Source organism: Petaurus breviceps, unplaced genomic scaffold (genome assembly GCF_028583685.1).
Source record: "Petaurus breviceps papuanus isolate PSGF00001 unplaced genomic scaffold, PetGlider_PUasm1.0 99, whole genome shotgun sequence".
Classification (NCBI taxonomy): Eukaryota; Metazoa; Chordata; class Mammalia; order Diprotodontia; family Petauridae; genus Petaurus; species Petaurus breviceps.
In genome coordinates, this window is record NW_027187465.1 from 6,989,420 (window position 1) to 7,009,377 (window position 19,958).

Here is a 19,958-nt window from a genome sequence, read left to right on the forward strand (position 1 = left end):
TTTTCAGATTGCCTTCCATATATCCTGCATAGATCTTGTATGTATCTAGGCATGTATGTATTGTATTTCCAATTATTATATAACCTTCTTAAGGGCAGGGACTGTTTTTGCTTTTTTTGTCTCCTCATCACTTAACACAGTGCCTGACACATAGTAAACACTTAGCAAATGCTTGTTGACTTGACTTAGATAATGGGTCAAACTATATGCCATTGAATTACCTCCTAGCTCTGAAACCTACAATTCTGTTGTTCTATGAAGGATCCTGCCCTTCTCCCTCTCTTCCTTGGAGAACCATATTCCATACTCCTATCTTCCCCTGGGGTTCTGAGATCCAAGATGGGAGAGGTGAGGACAAGGCCCTGACTTGGATACCCCCATCCAATTGCATGAGCCTCCCTCGGTCTGCCTTTGTAGACTGTACCTGAGCAGATGGGCTCCTGGCTGCTCCAGTGAGGTTTGGAGGCATTGATGCAAGTCAGTGTCTTTGCACCTTGCAGTTCGTACCCCAGATAGCAGTGGAAATGAGCAAGCCCTCCTGAATGCAGGTCCATCACTGTGACATCTCCAAAAGCAGGCCTCCGGGGGAAGCTGCAGCTCAGCATGAAGGCTATAAATAAACACAGCGAACACTTCCCTTTGCAAGATGAAAAAAATAAAACCAACCACAAAGAACTCATCTCAAATCCTGAAATCCAATTTGTGCTAATGAAGAAGAATAATGTCTCATGGGAACCACAGAGTGTGGAATTTCATCATATTCCTTGACTTGAAATTTTTGTAGGAAGTCCCAGTGTGGGAGCTTCCTTCATTGATGCAGATTACAATTGTCTATAAGTAATAGCCTTTGGCAGAGGTTCTTCATCTGGTGTCCAGGAACTTTGGGCTTTAAATATATCTATATGTGTATATCATATATATCTGACTTTAAATAGAATTGGTTTCCTTCGTAGTGTTATGTATTTTATTTTATGCATTTGAAGGAATTCATCTGAGAATGGAACTATTGGCTTCATCAGATTGCCAAAAGCTTCATGGTACGAAATTGGTTAAGAATGCTTGCCTAGAGTGTTGACTAAGACTTAGAGTGGTTGAGTGATTGGCATACCCACATCAGAGAAGGTGCTGTGCTCTATGAACAAAGCAGAATTGAAGGAACTCAAAAGAAATGTCAGATGCACAGATTTAGAGAATCCACCCCAAATGTTCACATGAACAATTTGAACTTTTCAAGCTCATATTGATCTGATCAGTCACAGTTGGACACATAATAACTTGACTCAAACATAGTGATGTATTTGATCCTCTTCGAGAATGAAGGACAACAGCCACCAGGATCAAAAAGCTAGTGAGGGCCAGGGGTAGAATTTGAACCCACTTCCAAGCTCATCATTATCTACTACACCATCCTACCTTTCAGCATTTTTCTAACACTGAAAGCTCCTAGGAGTTATCAGTGGAGGAAATAAGCCTCTCTTAGTTGATATCTTAGCTCCAAGAAAAGAAATAGCCACATATCATCACAGAGTAGTGAGATTGTTTAACAAGATCAAGACAAATTTAGTTCTCATCACTTCAAAGTGGTCACCTTGGGAGGCCAAATTCCTATTCCTGGTTCTTTAAAAAAAGTTATCCTATATATTTAATGTTCTGTTAGCATGACTGCTTGCAACATAGTTCTATTTGTTATGGAGGCCTAGTAAACTGCAGAATTTTAATATTTCCAGGGGAAACCTTGGGTGGAGAAATGGACCAATGAACATGATTATGTGACAAGCCCCAAGAGATTAAACTTGGTTCCTGGTTTATAGGTTCTGGGACACAAATTACATATTAAATTAGTGGGTAGGACCAGATGTTCTCTGAGACCAATTGTAGCTGTAATGTTCTATGTAAAAACAGCACAGATGTCCTTCTTAGTATATAAGATTAGAGACCTAAGAATCTCATTGTCCTTCCCTCATCAGGAGAATTCTATTTATTTCCAAGTACTATATTTTAGGAAGGATATCAATCAGTTGGAGAATATCTATAGAAAAAGAAACGTGATGGTGTTTGTACTATAGGAGAATAGGATGTAACCTGGAAATGGAGACCTTGGCATGGAACTTTTGTGGGAATCTTCAGGCATCTGAAGGGTTATTATGTGGAGATGCAATCAGACATGTTCTGCTTGGTCCTTGGGAGCAGCACTAGTAATAATAGCCATGGTGTTACTGCTTCTTTTTTTTACAGTTTTCTTGGGGAAGGTCACATGGTAAAAAAATTAAAATACTTTACAGAATAACAGCAATAATAATAGTAATGATGATGACAATACTCTACATTCACTCCCAGGTTTGCGCAGTACTATACATGCATTACTGCATTCAGTCTGAGATAAGCAGCCTGTGCTATGGTATATATTTTGAGTGAGTGGGAAATTTGCTCAGGAATACATCTAGTGGAGGAAAGAAAGAAAGCAAATAATACAAGTAAAAGTTATAGATAGCAGACTTTTTCCCAGTCCCTGCTCCAAATCCACCCTTCACTATTGTAAGTAAAATAAACAAATAAACCCGTCCACATAAAGAACGACAGCAAAATAAGACAATGTCCCATGTCTAAATGAGGTTGAAACACTTAGATGAAATTGTCAGTCACCCATATGTTTGGTCCACATGCTATTAAGAAGGATGATTCTAGATATCCAGGTGCTGGGGGCATTTGTCCCATTTTTTTATCCCGATCTTTTACTCTCAGGTAAATACACACAACTTGAAGAACACAGAAAGTATAAGTTCCCAGGGAAATGTGGAACTGGATGAAGAAAAGAAGGATGAGATAAAACAAAGAAGAAAAACAAGATGAGCAGAAATGAAGGAAAAGTAAAAAAAACAAAAGGGAAATGAGAAAAGGAAGAGAGAGAAAAATAAAATAGAAAGAAAAGAAGAGGAAAGAAAAAGGAAGCGATGAAAGAAGAAAAATGGAAGGGGAGAAAAATAAGAGGAATACAAGAAAAGAAAAGGCAAAACTATGAGGAGGAAAGAAGAGAATGAGGAAGAGAATATAAAGGGAATGAATGAAAGAGGAAAAATAAAAAGAAAGAAAGGAAAAAAGGAGAGAGCAGAGGAGACTTTGGAGAAATCTTGATCCCAGACAAAACCCAAAATAACACGACTCTTGTCAACCTGTGTTTAGCCCCTACCCTGGTAGTGAAGCTGGAAGGTTCCAATCCCATCATCCTGGAATGTTCGGAAGTAGACAGAAATGGTATTGGTTGGACTTCGTATCACTTGTCCCTCAACCAAGAGGGTTTGGTTGGCTAAGACCATCAGATTGGGGCCATCCACTCCTCGAATGGAGAGCAGCTCTCCTTCAGACAGGTTCACACTCTTCACCTGGAGAAGAAAGTAGCAAGGATAGGGGAGATAGGATGAGGAAAGGTTTGGAAGATGGAGACATGGATCAGTCTTATTTTCATTACTTCTCCCCCTGTAGGAATATGGTGGGAATGACTGCCTTATAGAAATCAGCAGGTGGACAGCTCACTCCAACCTTGTCCAGGATTCTAGTCCAGTTAGTCAAAGAACAAATATTTATTGAGGGTCTACTATGTATCAGAACTCAAGAGTGGTACAGTGGGGCAATCACAGGATCATAGAACTGGAAGAAACATCAGGGGATCAGTGTTTAATCCCTCCATTTTACAGATGAGGAAGCTAAGGCCCAGAGAGGTCAAGCCAGTGGCCCAAGGACCCAAAGATAATACATGTCTGAACTATGACTCAAACACAGGTCCTCTCACAATAGCCAGCCCTCCTTCCACTATATAACCCATCAAGTTGAAAACCTCCCATAAGCTACCTACAAGTATGACTCATTAGACCATAAAATTTAGAATTGGAAGGGACATTATAGGTCATTAAGTGAATTTTCTATCTTACTGAGGATGAAATACAAGTCCAAAATGATGAAGGGACTTGCTTGAAGTCCCACAGAGAGTAGCAGAATCAAGATTTGAACTCACATCCTTTAATTCTCAATCCAGTACACTACACACTGTTGACCTTTTTGTTCAGTTCCAGTCACATCCAACTCTACATGACCCCATTTGGGGTTTTCTTGGCAAAGATACTGGAGTAGTTTGCCATTTCTTTCTCCACCTCATTTTACATATGAGGAAACTGAGGCAAAAAGAGACAAGTGACTTGCCCATGACTGAGGCTGGATTTGAACTCAGGATAAGAAGTCTTTTTGTCTCCAGTCCTGGCATTCTACTCACTGTACTCCCTCGTTGGCTCACTGTTGTCTCTACACTTTAATAAATGAGACTATTGCAATATACTATGATACCTGTGTGACTATAATCCTCTCTCTGGGCCTCAGTTTCCTCATCTATTAAATAAGGGGAAGACTTCAGACTGGATGATCCCTTAGTTCCCTTCCAGCTCCAAATCTATGTTCCTGATTCTGAGGCTTATGTCTGTCCTTTGACTGGCATTCTTTCTTCTCTCCCCACCCCCACATCTCTTCCTCTCTTTGTTTCCCTACCTGTTTCCCCTTGCTCTCATCTTTCTCTATCTCTCTCTGTTTTTCTTACTCTCTTCTCTTTCCTTTCCCCTTCTCCATCTCTGTCTCTCAGCCTCTTTATCTTTCTCTAACTGTTGTTTTCCCCTTTTCTATTCTCTGTTTCTCTTTTAGTCTTTTTTATTTCTCTGTCTATATGTCCATCCCCATCTGTCTCTTTCCCCCTTTCTCTCTTCTTTATCTGTCTGTATATTTCTGCACAGAGGTCAAACAAAGACACAAAATCTGCAAGGAAGAGGAGGAGGAGGAGGAGGAATTTGTCTCTTCAGAACAAAGGAAATAAGAGATGCTCAGAGACAGACACAGGTGCACTGGGGTTTCTCAATGAAATGCACTTCCCAATCTCTCCAGGTGCATGTCAGTTACATTGGAAACAGAAGCCTGATGGCATCTGGACCTCTGCAATCAGCTGGCAAATCAGCCATGGCGGAGGTCTTCACTCTCATTGCCAAGTACTTGAATGAACAAGAGGGAGTCTGGGACAAGACTGAACCTGCATTACTCCTTCCCCCTTCTCAGACTTCCTGAGTCTGATCCCTCTTGGCTGAAATCTGCATATAAATCATAGTTCATAGCCCCCAAATATTTCAGGAGGCACTAAATCAAAATATACAAAATCTCAAATAGCCAAAAAGCTTTATTCAGACTTGGGATATTTTACATTAAAAAGGAATCTTCCTTTAAAAGAAGAGTCATTCGCTGGTTACATTAAATAATAAACTCCCCTAGTCTTTTTAAAACAGCATTCAGTTGGTGCATTTTTATTTTAATGGGCCTCAGTTTCCTTATTTATAAAATGAGATGGTTGAACTTAACAGGTTCTAAGGTTCCTTCCCACTCTAGCTATAGAATTTTATGGAGTCCCACTAACTTATGTCTCCTCCATTGTGGAATAGAGGTCAGCCTGGGTTCTTGAAGGCTGTGGCAGTGAAGAGTGATCTGTGATAGGTCCTGCCACACTGGAGGGGCTTGGAGTAGAGGATAGCCCATAGAAATCATAGGTCTGTCATGCAAGAACTTGCATAACTACAAGAAGATATGCCACCGTGCAATGTATTTTTTTTAATTTGGGGGCATAGAGAGTTGGAGAGAGACAGAGAGAGAGAGAGAGACAGAGACAGAGAGAGACAGAGACAGAGAGAGAGAGCAACAGAGAGAACACAGTAACTCAAAAAGTTTATTATATAGAGGAGTGGGGGGGGGTCTATACTAGGAGAGACACCAACAGTGACTAAATTGCATATCTATGAAATACTGGTGTATTTTCACCAATAAAGTCAAGAGAACTGCAGAGTTCCCAAGTTGGAAAGGGCTATAGATGTCACAGTCCATAGTCCATAGACCATTACGTGGCCTCTATCTACAATGTCACTTCTAAGTAAATTTACCTGCCTTTGATGGAAGTCCTTAAATACTAGGACATTCACTACTCTAAGAGGCAGGATGTCTCATTTTAGATGGTTCTAATTTTTAGGAAGTTCCTCTCTCTTTGGATGTAGTCATGTCTGCCACCCATTGTTCCTAGCTCTTCCTTATTGGGTCAAGTAGAATAAGGGAAAAGAACCTGGAATGTCAGAGATTATCTAGTGCCTATGTTCTGTTCCAACATCCTCATTTTGTGGGTAAGGAATATGCCTCTTTGCTACAGCTATTACAGCCCACCTAAGTCTTCTCCTGATTCATTCCATGAATGATCCTAATGCAACATGATAGAATGAGATAGATTAGAGTAGAACAGAATCACCAGGCTGGATGGGATCTGAGACAGCCACTCCTATTCTCTTATTTTACAAATGAGGCATCTCCTCTATCCTATCTATTCTCCCTAGTCTCCTTCAGTGATGACATCAGTCATGTTTTCAAAGGAAAAATTTCTCCCAATGATCCATCCTGGACCTCTTCTCTCTTGCTTAGTAATCTCATTTTAGTGGTCATGGATTCAAGCATCATCTCTGGGCAGGTGAGTTTCCAATCTAACCTATCCATCTCCAAACTTTCTCTGGAGGTCTAGTCCTATATAAACAACTGCCTGGGGACATCTTTGGTTTAAAATCCTCAAATTCAGCTTTTCTAAAATGATACCATTATCTTCTTTCTCTTCATGGATCCCTTCTCCTATTTCAGTGGAGGGTACCACCCTTCCAGTCACCCAGGCTCATAGCCTCAGTGCCTCAACACTTTTTCTCCCTCATCTTCTCATATGCAACTTGGTTTCTAGCTCTTGTCAGTTCTGCCTTCATAACAGGTCTTGAATCTTTCCCCTTTTCACTACTCCCACACCTTTAATTCAGACCTTAAGCATCTCTGGATTGGACTCCTAATTGGAGATTGCCTGCTTCTAGTATTCTTTCTCTCCAATCCACCTTCCAAATAGACACCAAAATAAAATTGTAGATCTTACTCTGTCACTCCTCCATCCAAGAATCTTCAGTGACTCCCTATTGCATCTAGGATAAAATATAAACCCCCTTGTTTGATATTTAGAACCCTTCATCATCTACTTTCACCTTACCTTTCTTTTCTTTATCAATCTATCTAAATATCTATCTATTTAACATTATTTTCTTTTAAAATTTTGGTTCTCAAATTTTCTCCCTTTCTCCCATGCCTCCCCCAAACACTGAGAAAGCAAACAATATGATGTCAATCATGCATGTGAAATCATACAAATTTCCATATTAGCCATATAGTAAAAAAAAAACACCAAGAAAATAAAGTGAAAAAATTATACTTCCATTTTCATTCAGAGTTCACCAATTCTCTCTCTGGAGGTGGAGAGGATTTTTTTCATGAGTCCTTTGGAATTGTTTTAGATCATTGTATTGATAACAATAACCAAGTCTTTTGTAGTTGATTATCACCACAACATTGCTGTTACTGTTCACAATGATCTCTTGATTATTCTCACTTCACTCTACATTAGTTCATCTAGGTCTTGCCATATTTCTCAGAAACCTGTCATTTTCCCATAGAACAACAGCACTCCATCAGTCATATGCCATAACTTATCCAGCTATTCCCTAATTGTTGATTTCCAATTCTTTGGAAATTCTAATCCTAGATTTCCAATTCTTTGCCACCACTAAAAGAGCTGCTATAAATATTTTTGTATATATAGATCCTTTTCTTTTTTCTTTGATCCAGCAATACCCGTACTAGCTCTGTAACCTAAAGAGATCAAAGAGAAAAAGGACTTATATGTACAAAAATATCTGGGTATAGGTCCAGATTGTTCTCCAGAACAGATCAGTTCATTACTCCACCAAAGTTCACTCATGTAACTATTTTCCCATACCCCTCTAGCACTTGTTATTTCTGATAGGTATGAGGTGGTTCCTCAGAGTTGTTTTAATTTGCCATTCTCTAATCAGTAGTGACTTAGATAATTTTTTTCATATGACAATAGATAGCTTTGATTTCTCCTTCTGAAAACTGCCTGTTTATATTCCTGGATCATTTATCAATTGAGGAATGTCTCTTATTTTTATAAATTTTCCCCCATTCCCTATATATTTGAGAAATGAAGTCTTTATCAGAGAAATTTGCTTTAAACTTTTTTATATTTCTTCATTGTCTGATACCTTTTTGCAAAATGTAGTTTTCCTAATTATCTCTTTCAATCGGGTTTATTTGAGGCTGATACAGTATGAGTAGTTGATTTAACACTAACCCTGCTTCTTGGAACCTCTTAAAGTCTGGATTTCAGTGAATGGGACTGCTTAGTAGGGTCTTTGTTTGACTAGGACTCTTGGCAAGACAGACTGTTGTTTGTGGGTGCTAATTCTTTGCTAAGGCTTACTAAAGAGAAGTGACCTGCCACTTTCAATACTTTTTGAGTATTTCTTGTTTCTAACATGAAGTCGAGAACAGCAGAGTCAACGTGGGTTCTTGGGAGATGGGAGCAAAATCAATGCAAGTACAATGTCTCTCCCCTGAGAGGTTCATGGATGCCTTGGGATGGAAGCATATGGGAGTCGCCTATGCTAGCTCTTTAGTTTCTGAGTGATGGTCAGATCTGAGAGTGGATTTTCCCAGTCCAAGAGATGATACAATCCAGGGTACAGAGGAGTGTCAACATTGCCTGCAGAAGCACATGGTAGAGCTGCACATATGCTTGTCAATGTCTCCTGGGCTGGGGAGGGGGTGGTGGTGGTTGTTTATTTCCTAGGCAGTGTGATTCTGAAATCTAGGCTTCTAGCCAGAGAAGAGATATTTCTTGGGAAGTGCTAGTTTTGGAAGTTGACTCATGAACAACTCCAAGTTTGAGAGTTTGGATATCTGGCCCTAGAGAGAGAAAAGGGAAGTTCCTGAGAAATTCTCAAAGAGAAATGATGAGGATCACTCAAATGACCCTACTGTTGGAAAATGGATCAAAGCCATATCATGTGGCAATAAGAGACCAAGACACTCCATATTCAGCTCTGAGAATGTTCACTGGTTGTCCTCAGCACCTGGAACATGTTCCCTCCTCATCTGTACCTTCTGCTTTTCTTGACTTACTTGAAGTCTCAGCTAAAATTCCAGGTTTTCCATGAAACCTTTTCTGGTCCCTCTTAATGCTAGCGACTTCCCTCTCTTGATAGCATGTCTACAGTTTGTTTGTACATACATATCCATTTTCATGTTGTCTCCCCTATTAGGCTGTGAGCTCCTTGAGAGCAGGGTCTAGCTTTTGGATTCCCAATGCTTATTAGCATAGTGTCTGGTACATACAACTAGACATTTAATGAATACTTATTGACTGACTATGATTTTATTGTGAATGATTTTGAAAGTGTAAGTCTGATGAGAAAAAGATTGCTTGCATGGAAGCTCCAGATGTGTTAGTCTTCTGGTGGAAAAATAAGACATAAGGCCGCACTTTGAATATTGGTGGGGCTATGTAAGACTCTGGGAGAAAGGATTTCACCACAATGGAAAGGTATTGCCCCACTGGTAACCTTAACTCCCTTCTGAAGAATGGATTGTATGCTACTCAAAATGCTTTCTTTGTCTTCTGTATCAATTTATGAGCTCCTGAGGGTCCGTTCTGCCAAGTGCATTTTAAAAAATGGGACCCAATAAAGACGGATGTCTATCTAATAGACATCTGTCACCTGGAGTGCTTGTATGAGGTCTGAGGGTTCTGTTACCCAGACTGTGAAAACATAGATGTGAAGGATATTTAGAAGTGTTGCCTCTGGTTGGAGGTGACAGCCTGAAAGAGAAATTATTATTCTGAATCAGTGCCCCAAAACAGATTATGTCCATGCAAGCCCAAGCCCAGGGCTCCGTGGCCCTGAGCTACATACTGAAATATTATGTATCTCAAGTAGAATAGAAGCACTCCGAAGGGAAGGAACATTTTCCATTTTACCTTTTAATCTCTAGTGCCTAGCACAGGATCTTGCATACAGTGGGTGCTTAATTAATGCTTATCAAGTGGACCAATGAACCTCATCCTGAGAAAGGGGAAGTGACTTGTCTTAGAATATTATATACATAGATAACTGGAATGCCCCTCTGAGGTATACTAGGTATATTATATATAGATAACTGTAATTCCCCTCTGAGCTATATTATATAGATCATATACTATATGCATAGATAACAGGAATGCCCCTCTGAGGTATACACACACACACACACACTTCTTGAGGACAAGGACTATTTCACTACTGCCTTTGGATGCCTAAAGTCTACAAGCTCTATAGTAGGTTCTTAAATGTTTGCTGATTGACTAAGGGATAGTTGTATTTGCAAATCCTTCCAATAAAGAAAAACATATTCTGCTTTGGTGCTTTCCTAATTGTCAGACTCTCAGTGGTACTGAGATTTGTTTATTTCCATTGGATGGTTGTGAAAGAACATTGACTCTGGACTTGGAGGAATTGGATTCCGATCCTTTCTCTGACACTACCAATGTGATCTTGGTCAAACCACTTAATTCCTTTGAGCCTCAGTTTACCCATCTGTCATGTGAATGAGTTGGTCTCTTCTAGCTTTTGACCTAGGATGCTGTGACCCTACTCTGTGCCTTTGGTTTTCTTCTCTGTAAAGTGAGGGGATGTTGGGTGTGATCCAACTCCCCAGTTCTCCTGTGGTTCCATAAAAGGACACTGAAACAAGTTGTGATTAGAGAATAACAACACCCAGACACTATCGCAACACGCAGATTTGCCCATGTAGCTGCAGCATGCTCGGCCCAGTGCAGTGTGGTTTGTTACCTGGAGCTCCACCCCATAGCCAGTGTAGACAGTCACATTGTAGGTGCACTCCAGGAAGCTGTGCAGGGGCAGTGGGGCGTAGTCGTTGGAATCTATGTAGCCCTCGGGATCAGAGAAGGTGACGCTGCAGAGAGCTGAAGGCAGACATTGCAGTTAGAATCATGTTCCCTGAGCCTAATGTTCCCATGGGCCAGCAAAGCCCATTCCAAAGATCGCAATGACCTACAGCTTCAGCCCTAGGGGCCTTGGAGGTTGGCAGCCACAGAGAAAGGAGCTGAGGGTGGGAAGATCCACATGCAAAAAGAGCGCTCGGGCTTTTTAGGTTTTTTTTAAGATTACAGATTTTAATAAGCATTTAGGTTTTGAGAGGCAATGTCATTTAGCAAAGAGAGTTTTGGAGCCAGAGGACATGAATTCAAATCTCGTCTTTCCTACTTAATCTTTGTGTAAATTTGGGCATCGGATCATAGCCTTCGATCTAGGAGGGGCTTTAGATGTTAAACACAATGCTCTTATTTCATAAGGTCTTCAGTTTAAAGATGGAAGGGAACTTGGAGGCCATTGAATTCAAGGCCTTCATTTTACACCAGAGGAAACTGAGGGAGGCATGGGGTGGGAAAGTGACTTGTCCAAAATCACACAGATAGTAAGTGCCTGAGACAAGATTTGAACCCAGATCTTCCAGACTCCAGCTCTGGCCCTCTATCCACTATGCTATGACGTGTCTCTATTTTACAAGTAAGAAAACTGAGTCCCAAAGAAGGGAAATGTCCATCCTCTCTTCCCCCATAGGATATGACTCCCTAGAGGTCAAAGGCTGTTTTCTATTTTGGTTTTGGATCCCTAACACCTAGCACATTGCCGGACACATAGTAATCACTTACAAAATGCTTTTTGAACTGGGTTGAATTTTTCAGGATCATACAGCATTCTAATGTGGTTCCCCAATTCCCCAGACTCCAAATCCAAAGCTCTTTTCACTGGCCCACATGGCTTTTGGAAGCATTTTCCCAATCTGAACCTTTTCTGTCTAAATGAGAGGTTGGACGGGGGTCATAAGATCAGAGGTTCAGAGCTAAAAAGGACCTTGGATTCCATCTAATCTGGCCTAATCCCCCTAATTTTACAAATGAGGAAAATGGGGCACAGGTCTGTGCACTGATCATTTCAAGGATATAAAGGCTATAAAGTGGGAGAGCTAAGACTTGAATCCAGATTCTCTGATTTCAACACAATCAGTCAATGAACAGGCTCTTCAAAAACTTAGAATAAATGTAGGGTTACAAGGCATCGTCTGATCCAACCCAAAATTTTACAAATAAGGAAAAAGACTCAGGCAATGGGCTAGGCTTTATATAAAGAGAATGAAAAAACAATGCCTGCCCTCGTGCCCGCTTTCCTTCTAACGGCCGAGAAATTCTGTTCTCTTTCTACATCCCAGACTGCCTGCCAGGGTTGCTTTAGAAATAGTAATGAGTTAAGGCAAACTCAAGATCACATGGGGAAGTTTATACTGATAATCTGGTACTGGGCCTAGAACAGGGTCACACAACTATTAGTTACTTAACCCTGTTTCTTCTTAACTCCACTCAACTCAGTTTCCTCATCTGTAAGATGAGCTGGAGAAGGAAATGGTAAATCACTCTAGTATCTTTGCCAAGAATGCCCCAAATGGAGTCATGAGTAATGGGACATGATTAAAAAAGGACTGAATAACAAAAGCAGTTGGGAAATGCTGAAATGGAGAGGAGATCGGAGTTGTAACTATGCTTCTGGGATGAATGAATGAACTTGGAGGAGGGTGAAATGTCCAGGATACTTTCCTACTGGGTGAAGTCCTTCTAGGGGAGGGCATAAACTATACCCAAGAGAATCCTCTGGTCCCTGTTAGAGTGTAGGGAGTCTGTAGGAGTGCATGGCTAGCCTAGGAGAGGCTCACTATAGGGACAGGACCCTTAGGACAGTGGTCTGGGGGATTGTTCTGCCACATAGAGTCAAGGTCCACTGGAGGACTATGAGGCGAGGGACCACAATGCTGTTTGGCATGAAGAGGAAAGTCACTTTCCTGAGTGCTAGCGCCCTGAGGCAAAGCCCCTATTGTTCTGAAAAAGATGATAACTGAAATGTCCGTTTTTAGACCTGGAGATAATGTGGAGATGGGCTGGAGTTGAGGAAAAACTAATTTGGAAGCCCCTAGTCTCCAGCAGAATCAAGATATGCTATAAATGCATAATTGTGAAGGGCTTCCAGAGTTTCCATGGCCAATCACTGAGCTGCAGTCACCTCTCTGTCCCCACTGTCCCCTTCTCATTTGGCTCCTGAACAAAGCATGCTGGGAAAGATAATTAACTAGTCTCCAAATTGGCTCATTTGCTGAAGTCATATGGGTATTTCTGAGGGTCATTTTTCAGGGAAGATGCATAGAACACCAGTCAACTACAGAAAAATGGTAAGGAAAGTGCCCCAGAGGAGCCACATCTAGACTCTAAACCTGTCATGATTTGAAGCTATTTGACAATCAATTTCTTGCCGGTTGTTAGGCCCTGTGGAGTGTATACAGCCTCTAGCAAGGCGACTATTAGCACAGCAATGAGATGAGTAAGAATAATCATAGTAGAGTGGAATGTGCAGGGGATTTGGAGTCAGAACTGGATTCCAAATCTATCTCAACTTATTTATACCTGAATTAATCTAGTTCTGGGAACTAGAAGAAAAGGAATTTATTTTAAGGAATAAAAACATAGCCACACCTTCCTCAAAGGGCTTGCTTTAGATCTTATTAATGACATTCTTACTACTCATTCACAAAAGGTTACAAGGATTTTGATCCAGTGACATTGGCTTCTTGGCTGTTCCTCCAACAAGACCCTCCATCTCTAGACTCCAGGCATTTGCTCTGGCTGTGTACCATGTCTGGAATGCTCTCCCTCCTCTTCACCACATGGTTTCCCTGACATCCTTCAAGTCCCAGTCAAAATCATACCTTCTTCAGTAAGCCTTTTCTAATCCCTTCTTCTGCTGATTATTTCCTATTTATTCCAAATATAGCTTGTTTGTACGTTGTTGCTTGCATGGGGTCTCCCCCATTAAACTGTAAACTCCCTGAGGGCAGGAACTGTCTCTTGCCTTTTATTGTATGCCCAGAATTTAGCACAGTACTTTCTATGTAATAATGTTTAATAAATGTTTATCGAACAACTGAGAAGTATGATTCTGACTCTGCCAGTTTTGGATCCCAATCTTATTCTGAGAGCAAAGTTACATATGTAACTATGATTCAGGAAATAGAATAGCAAGATTTATATAGCAAATTATATTTATATATATGATATGTTATATTTAACAGTCAGGGGATTCCCCATGTATTCATTAAGGATTCATAGAAATCCCAGAGGCAAAAGGGTCATCTAGTTGAGTGGTGTCAGACTCAAAAGAAATGGATCACTGAAACGACATGATGACTTAGAAAACCACAAATGAGCATTGCCTATGTTGTATGGTATTCTTATGTCTTTTGTTAAATATTTCTTAATTATATTTTAGTCTGGTTCAGGTTGCATTGGAAAATTACTCCCCAATGAATTTGATATCTCTGATCTAGTCCAACCTGTATCCCAACAAAAATAGTTGTTACAATATATGGAAGGTCTTTTAATACCTTCATGAGTCTTCTCTTCTCCAGGATAAACACCCCAATTTTCTTCACTACATTCCCAAATGGCATGATTTTGAGACTCCTTATAGCCTAGCTGTCTAGATCTAGATACTGTCCACCTACTTAGTATCATTCCTAAGATGTCCAGAACTGGTTTTTCTTCCATTGTTTCTACCTGTGTGGCTCTCCTCCTCTCTCTTGGGGATGGGTTTCAGTCTCTCTGAGTCTTTTTCCTTATTTGTAAAATTTTTGTGTTGGATCACATGATTCCTTCTAACCCTCCATTTACTCCAAGTTTTTCAGTGATTCCCAACAGGTTTGGGAAGGAACTTCAATGACTATCAGCCCACTCCATCTATCCATCAATTGGTGGATTAATCCACAAGCATTTATAAAGTGACTAAAGGGATGACAAATGGAGAGGGAATAGATTGGTTCTGTTTGAGACCCCAGGGGGAAGAGCTAGAAGGAAGGTTTCTTCCTATTTCCCCTCAGATCTTTGTGTCACCCCCCAATACCTATCATTATTTTGTAATTTCTTTGGATATATGTGGCAGCTAATCACAACATCCATGTTGTTTTCTGGATAGAATGTAAGCTCTTTGAGGGCAGAGACTGTCTTGCTTTTGTCCTTGAGTCACTCAGCATCTATATACAAGAAGTACTCAATAAATCATTGTTTGTTCAGTGTTATAAAGACAGAACAACTTTGAAAGACTTAAGAGCTCTAGTCATTCCAATGACAAACCCTGAGTCCAGAGGCCTGAAGATGAAGTATATGCCTACCTCCTGCCAGAGAGATGAGGAACTGGAAGTGAAGAATGAGGCAGACATTTGGGGGCATAGTCAATACAGAATTTGTCAGAATGTCAGAGCTGGGAAGGGCCTTAGAACAGGGGATGTTAGAGCTGGGAGGGGCCTTAGAATAGGGGATGTCAGGCCTGGGAGGGGCCTTAGAACAGGGGATGTCAGAGCTGAGGGGGACCTTAGAACAGGGGATGTCAGAGTTGGGAGGGGCCTGAGAACAGGGGATGTCAGAGCTGAGAAGAAACCCTAGAATGTAGAATATCAGAAGAAAGGGTCCTTAAAACATAAAACATTGAGTGTCAGAGCTAGCTCATTAGAACATATAACACCAAATGTCAAAACAAGAACAGTGAGTTTTGGAGCTGGGAGCAACCTTAGAGATTATATAATCTAATCCTATTTTATAGAAGAGGAAACTGAGGCCCAAGAGTTTTATAAAATAACTAACATTTGTGTAACAGTTGAAGGGTTGCAAAGCACATTATAACATATCTTATTTGAGCTGAGTGATGTAGGTGTTATTATCCCCACTTCACAGATGAAGAGAAAGATTAAATGACTTGCCCAGGGACACACAAATAGAAACTGTCTGGGCCAGGATTTGAACTCCAGTTTTCCTGACTCTAAGGTGGTGCCCAGTCTGCTTCTCCAAGCTGCCTCTCCCCAGTGGTAGAGCTTACACCCAGTTCTCTTGACTCCTGGTTCCATACCCTCATGACTACACCCACCCTTCAGCTGTGTCGAGCTGAGAAGGCCTTTCTGCAGCTTAGGAGTGTCTGCTTCTGCTCCCTGGCTTACTCTTCCTTACTTTATCTTCCTTTCATGAACAGGGCAGTGTAGATACTCATGGACAGAATCCTGAAACAATCATGGCCCCAAATTAGGAGCCTGAAAATGTGGCTTCAATGCTGGTTGTTGCTAACACACTGAATGATCTTGGGACAAATTTCTCCTCTCTGGACCTCAGTTTCCTCATCTGCAAAATGGGAATCATCCTCATCCTGCCAGCCTATAAAAATGGAATATGAAGTTCTGGGGCACCCTTGACTCCTCAACTGCACCTACTGACCATATCCAAATTCTATTGTTTCTATTTTCTCATCTCTCCCATGTATCCCTCCTCTCACTGCCCACACAGACAATCCTACTACTCCCTCATCACCTCTCCCCTGGACTATTGTAATAGCTGTCTAATTGACCTCCTTGCCTCAAGTCTCTTCCTACTCCAACCCACCTGCCCACTCAGTTGCTAAAGTGATTTTTCTCATCTAATTTCTGACCATGTCACTACTACCCCCATTCAAAAAATCCAGGGTCTCCCTGTTACTTCCAATATCAAATATAAAGCCCCCTGTTTGGTGATAAAGCACTTCATTGCCTGGCCTCTTCTTACCTTTCTAGTCTTCTTACACTTGATGCCCCATCATTCACTGTACTATCTGGCACCGGTGACCTCAGGGCTATTCCTCTAACACAATGTGCCATCTCTCAATGCAATGCCTTTTACTTGGCTGCCTCCCATGCCTGGAATGCTCTCCTTCCTCCACCTCTGCTTCCGGCTCTCTTCAAGACTTATCTCCAAGCCTTCCTTATGCAGGAGGCTTTTCTGGTTCCCCCAGCCCACCATGCCTTCCTTCTGAGAGGATCCCTCTATGCATTCCATAATTCCACCAAATTGAATAATTCTTTGCCTTCTGCACATGCACTGGGTTTTCCCTCCTCTGTGTATTCTATAGGCTTAGAATTCTCCCCATCTCTCTTGTTCCATCTGTTCTGAACTCATGTTGTTTGTCCACTCTTGGAATGCTTCATGTCTTCATGTTGTCTCCCATATCAGCCTGTGAGCATCTTGAGAGCAGGGACCAGAGTTTTTGCCTTTTTCTGTATTCCTGATGCTTGACACAGTGTCTGGCACATACTAATTGCTTCATAAATGTTCAGTGACTGACCCAGGTCTTGTAGTTACAAATATTCACTACATTATGTCAGGGTTGGTCTGGGGAAAAAATGGACAAGCTCTGACAACAAAGATATAGGGTCTTGTTAGAAAGAAGAGAAGGGAGGTAGGACAAAGAATTGTGATCTTGGGTCTAAAGTATGGCATAGCAGAAACAGTGACACATAGAACCATATAGAAGATGGAGAGGAAGGAAAGGAGGCCCAGCCTAGGAAAGAGGGGAGGGAAACAAAAGAAGGGGATGGCACGAACACTGGAGCTTTGTACATTTACAAGTAGCTCAGAATTAATTTCAGTCTCCTGGAAATTATGTTTGTTTGGTGATGGGAAAAGAATGGTAAATGTGTGTGGCATGTAAATGTCTTTTCAGAGAGAATCCTTGAGAGGAACGAATGGGATAATGTGTGTGAAGGCCCTTTGAAAAGCAAAAAGCTCTCTGAACATAAGGCATCCTCAAGGCAGCTGTGCCTCAGTGAGAAGGGCAGTGTGTCAGAAGCCAAGAGACTTGGGGCACAGCCTGTCCGCCCATGTCACAGAGAAGGCTGAGGCCATCTGATGCTAGCTTCCTCAGCATCAGTCTTCCACTCCTTAATACTTTCTAGGCATCATCACCCCCACTATCCTTCCCTCTGGGCAGAAGTCTCATGAAGGCTAATGCAACCCTGTTCACTTCTACCAGTACTCACCCCTTCTTTCTGTACATCTCCCACCTCACCTTCATCACTAACTCTCTTAGTCCTAATAGAATCCCTCCATTGAACCTGACTCTAATGTGGATGTCCAATCTACTTCTCCAAGTTGCCTCTCCCTAATGGTAGAGTTCAAACCCAGCACTCCTGACTCCTGTTTCCACACACTTATCACAACACCAGATGCATTAGAGCTGAGCTACGTTGATCTGAGAAGGGCTTTCTGCAGCTTAGGAGTGTCTGCTTCTGCCCCTGGCTCACTCTTCCTTCTACCCTATTTTCCTTCCATGAATGGGGCAGCACAGGCACCCACAGCCAGAGTCCCACAGTCATTCAGTCACCCCCACCCCAAACTCTTATACGCGTCATGGCTAAATTTATTGACCAAGTTTGTACCAGGTACATCTATTTGTTCTTAATCATTTTCTTATCAGTTTCTTTCAATATGGACTTTATCTCTATCACTCTACTGGAATTACTTTCTTGAAAATCCCTAGGGGCAGCTATGTGGCACAGTGAATGAAGAACTGACCCTGGAGTCAGGAGGACCTGAGTTCAAATCCTGCCTCAGAAACTTGACACTTAACTAGCTGTGTGACTTGGGCAACTCAACCCCAATTCCCTTGCCTTCACCTCTCCAGAAAAAAGAAAATCCCCAGACATTTCTCAATTACCAAATCCAATGACTTTTCCACCCCAGACCCCTTCAGCCTCTCTCAACCTTGACCCTCCCACAGCTCTTCCCATTGACAATCACCCCACCCTCTTTTACTGCTTATACTCTCCTCCCTTTGACCTAAAAGATACCATCCTCATCTACTTCTCCTTCCATCTACATATCTTCTTCTAGCTTTTTCAATGATTTCCCATCTTTGTCCTGACCATTGTCCTGCATCGTCCTTCTAGGAGGTCTTTTGTTGTCGCTCTCCTCTCTCTACCCTCTCTTCTCTCGTGATCTCATTTTAACTTTCATGACTTCAGTGGCATCTATGCAGGGAATTCCTAGTTCTTCATTTCCATTCTTGACTGCTTTAGGTCATCCCCCAAGCACCTGCTAAGGTGATAATCCTCAAGTACAGATCTCACCTTGTTACTCCCCTCCTCAAGAAGTCTCAGGGAGTCCCTATTACCTGAAGAATAGCAAAATCTCCCATTTGACATACAAAGTCTTTCATATTTGGCTCTACTCTTCTCCTCTCCTTTTTCTTGTCTCAGTCTCTCCTCTTTCTGTCTGAAGTTCTTTATACTCTACTCCCCTTATACCTTTTAGATTCTTTTCATAGTCTCATTAACTCCTGCAGGGCAGGGATGTTTCATTTTGGTCTTTGAATCTCCTAAGCTTTGCACAGTGCCTGGCACACAGTGGGCACTTAGTAAATGCTTCTTGATTGATCGATCGATCAGTCAATTTCCACAGAAGGAAGATGCACAGACAGAAGGGATGAGTACTGGCAGAAGTGAACAGGGGTGCAGGGGAAGGCATTCATTGTCCTTCATGATGCTTCTGCCCAGAGGGAAGGAGAGTGGGGGTGATGATGCCTCCATCATCTCTCCATTCTACAATTCCACCAAACTGGATACCTCTTTGTTTCCTGAACATACACTGGGTTTTCCCACCCTTATGACTTCCATGGGCCTAGAATTCTCCCCTGCCTCTTGTTGAACCTTGTATTTTTCTTTATCCTTTAAAGCCCAACTCCAATGCCTCCTCCTTTATGGGGACTTCCTGGATCTTCCTGGCTGATAATGACCTTCTCTCTTGGATTTCCTACTTTGTTCTGCACCTCTCTAAGGAATTAATGATGTCATAGTGTGTATCATAGGCATTTGTGTCGGGGTCACATCTCCTCTTAGACTGAACTCCTTAACTTACTTCAGCTTAGTGCTGTCCACTCAGTAGGAGGAAGAGTGATATAGTGGATAAGTCATTGATAGTTCACTTAGAGTCAGGAAGACTTGGGTACAAATCCTGTTCCTGATTTCTCTCTCTCTCTCTCTCTCTCTCTCTCTCTCTCTCTCTCTCTCTCTCTCTCTCTCTCTCTCTCTCTCTCTCTCTCTCTCTCTCTCTCTCTCTC

General features: G+C 41.6%; 1 protein-coding gene across 1 annotated transcript in view; it reads right to left on the reverse strand.

Annotated features, from left to right (window-relative positions):
• Positions 1-19,958, reverse strand: part of SEZ6L (seizure related 6 homolog like) — a 248,393-nt gene that overhangs the window by 92,844 nt on the left and 135,591 nt on the right. Inside the window, exons 3-5 of the mRNA XM_069081915.1 lie at positions 10,776-10,909; positions 3,188-3,380; positions 425-610 (exon numbers count right to left, since the gene is read on the reverse strand). Of these exons, the coding sequence (XP_068938016.1) occupies positions 425-610; positions 3,188-3,380; positions 10,776-10,909 (513 nt within the window). The remainder of the gene's footprint in view (positions 1-424; positions 611-3,187; positions 3,381-10,775; positions 10,910-19,958) is intronic.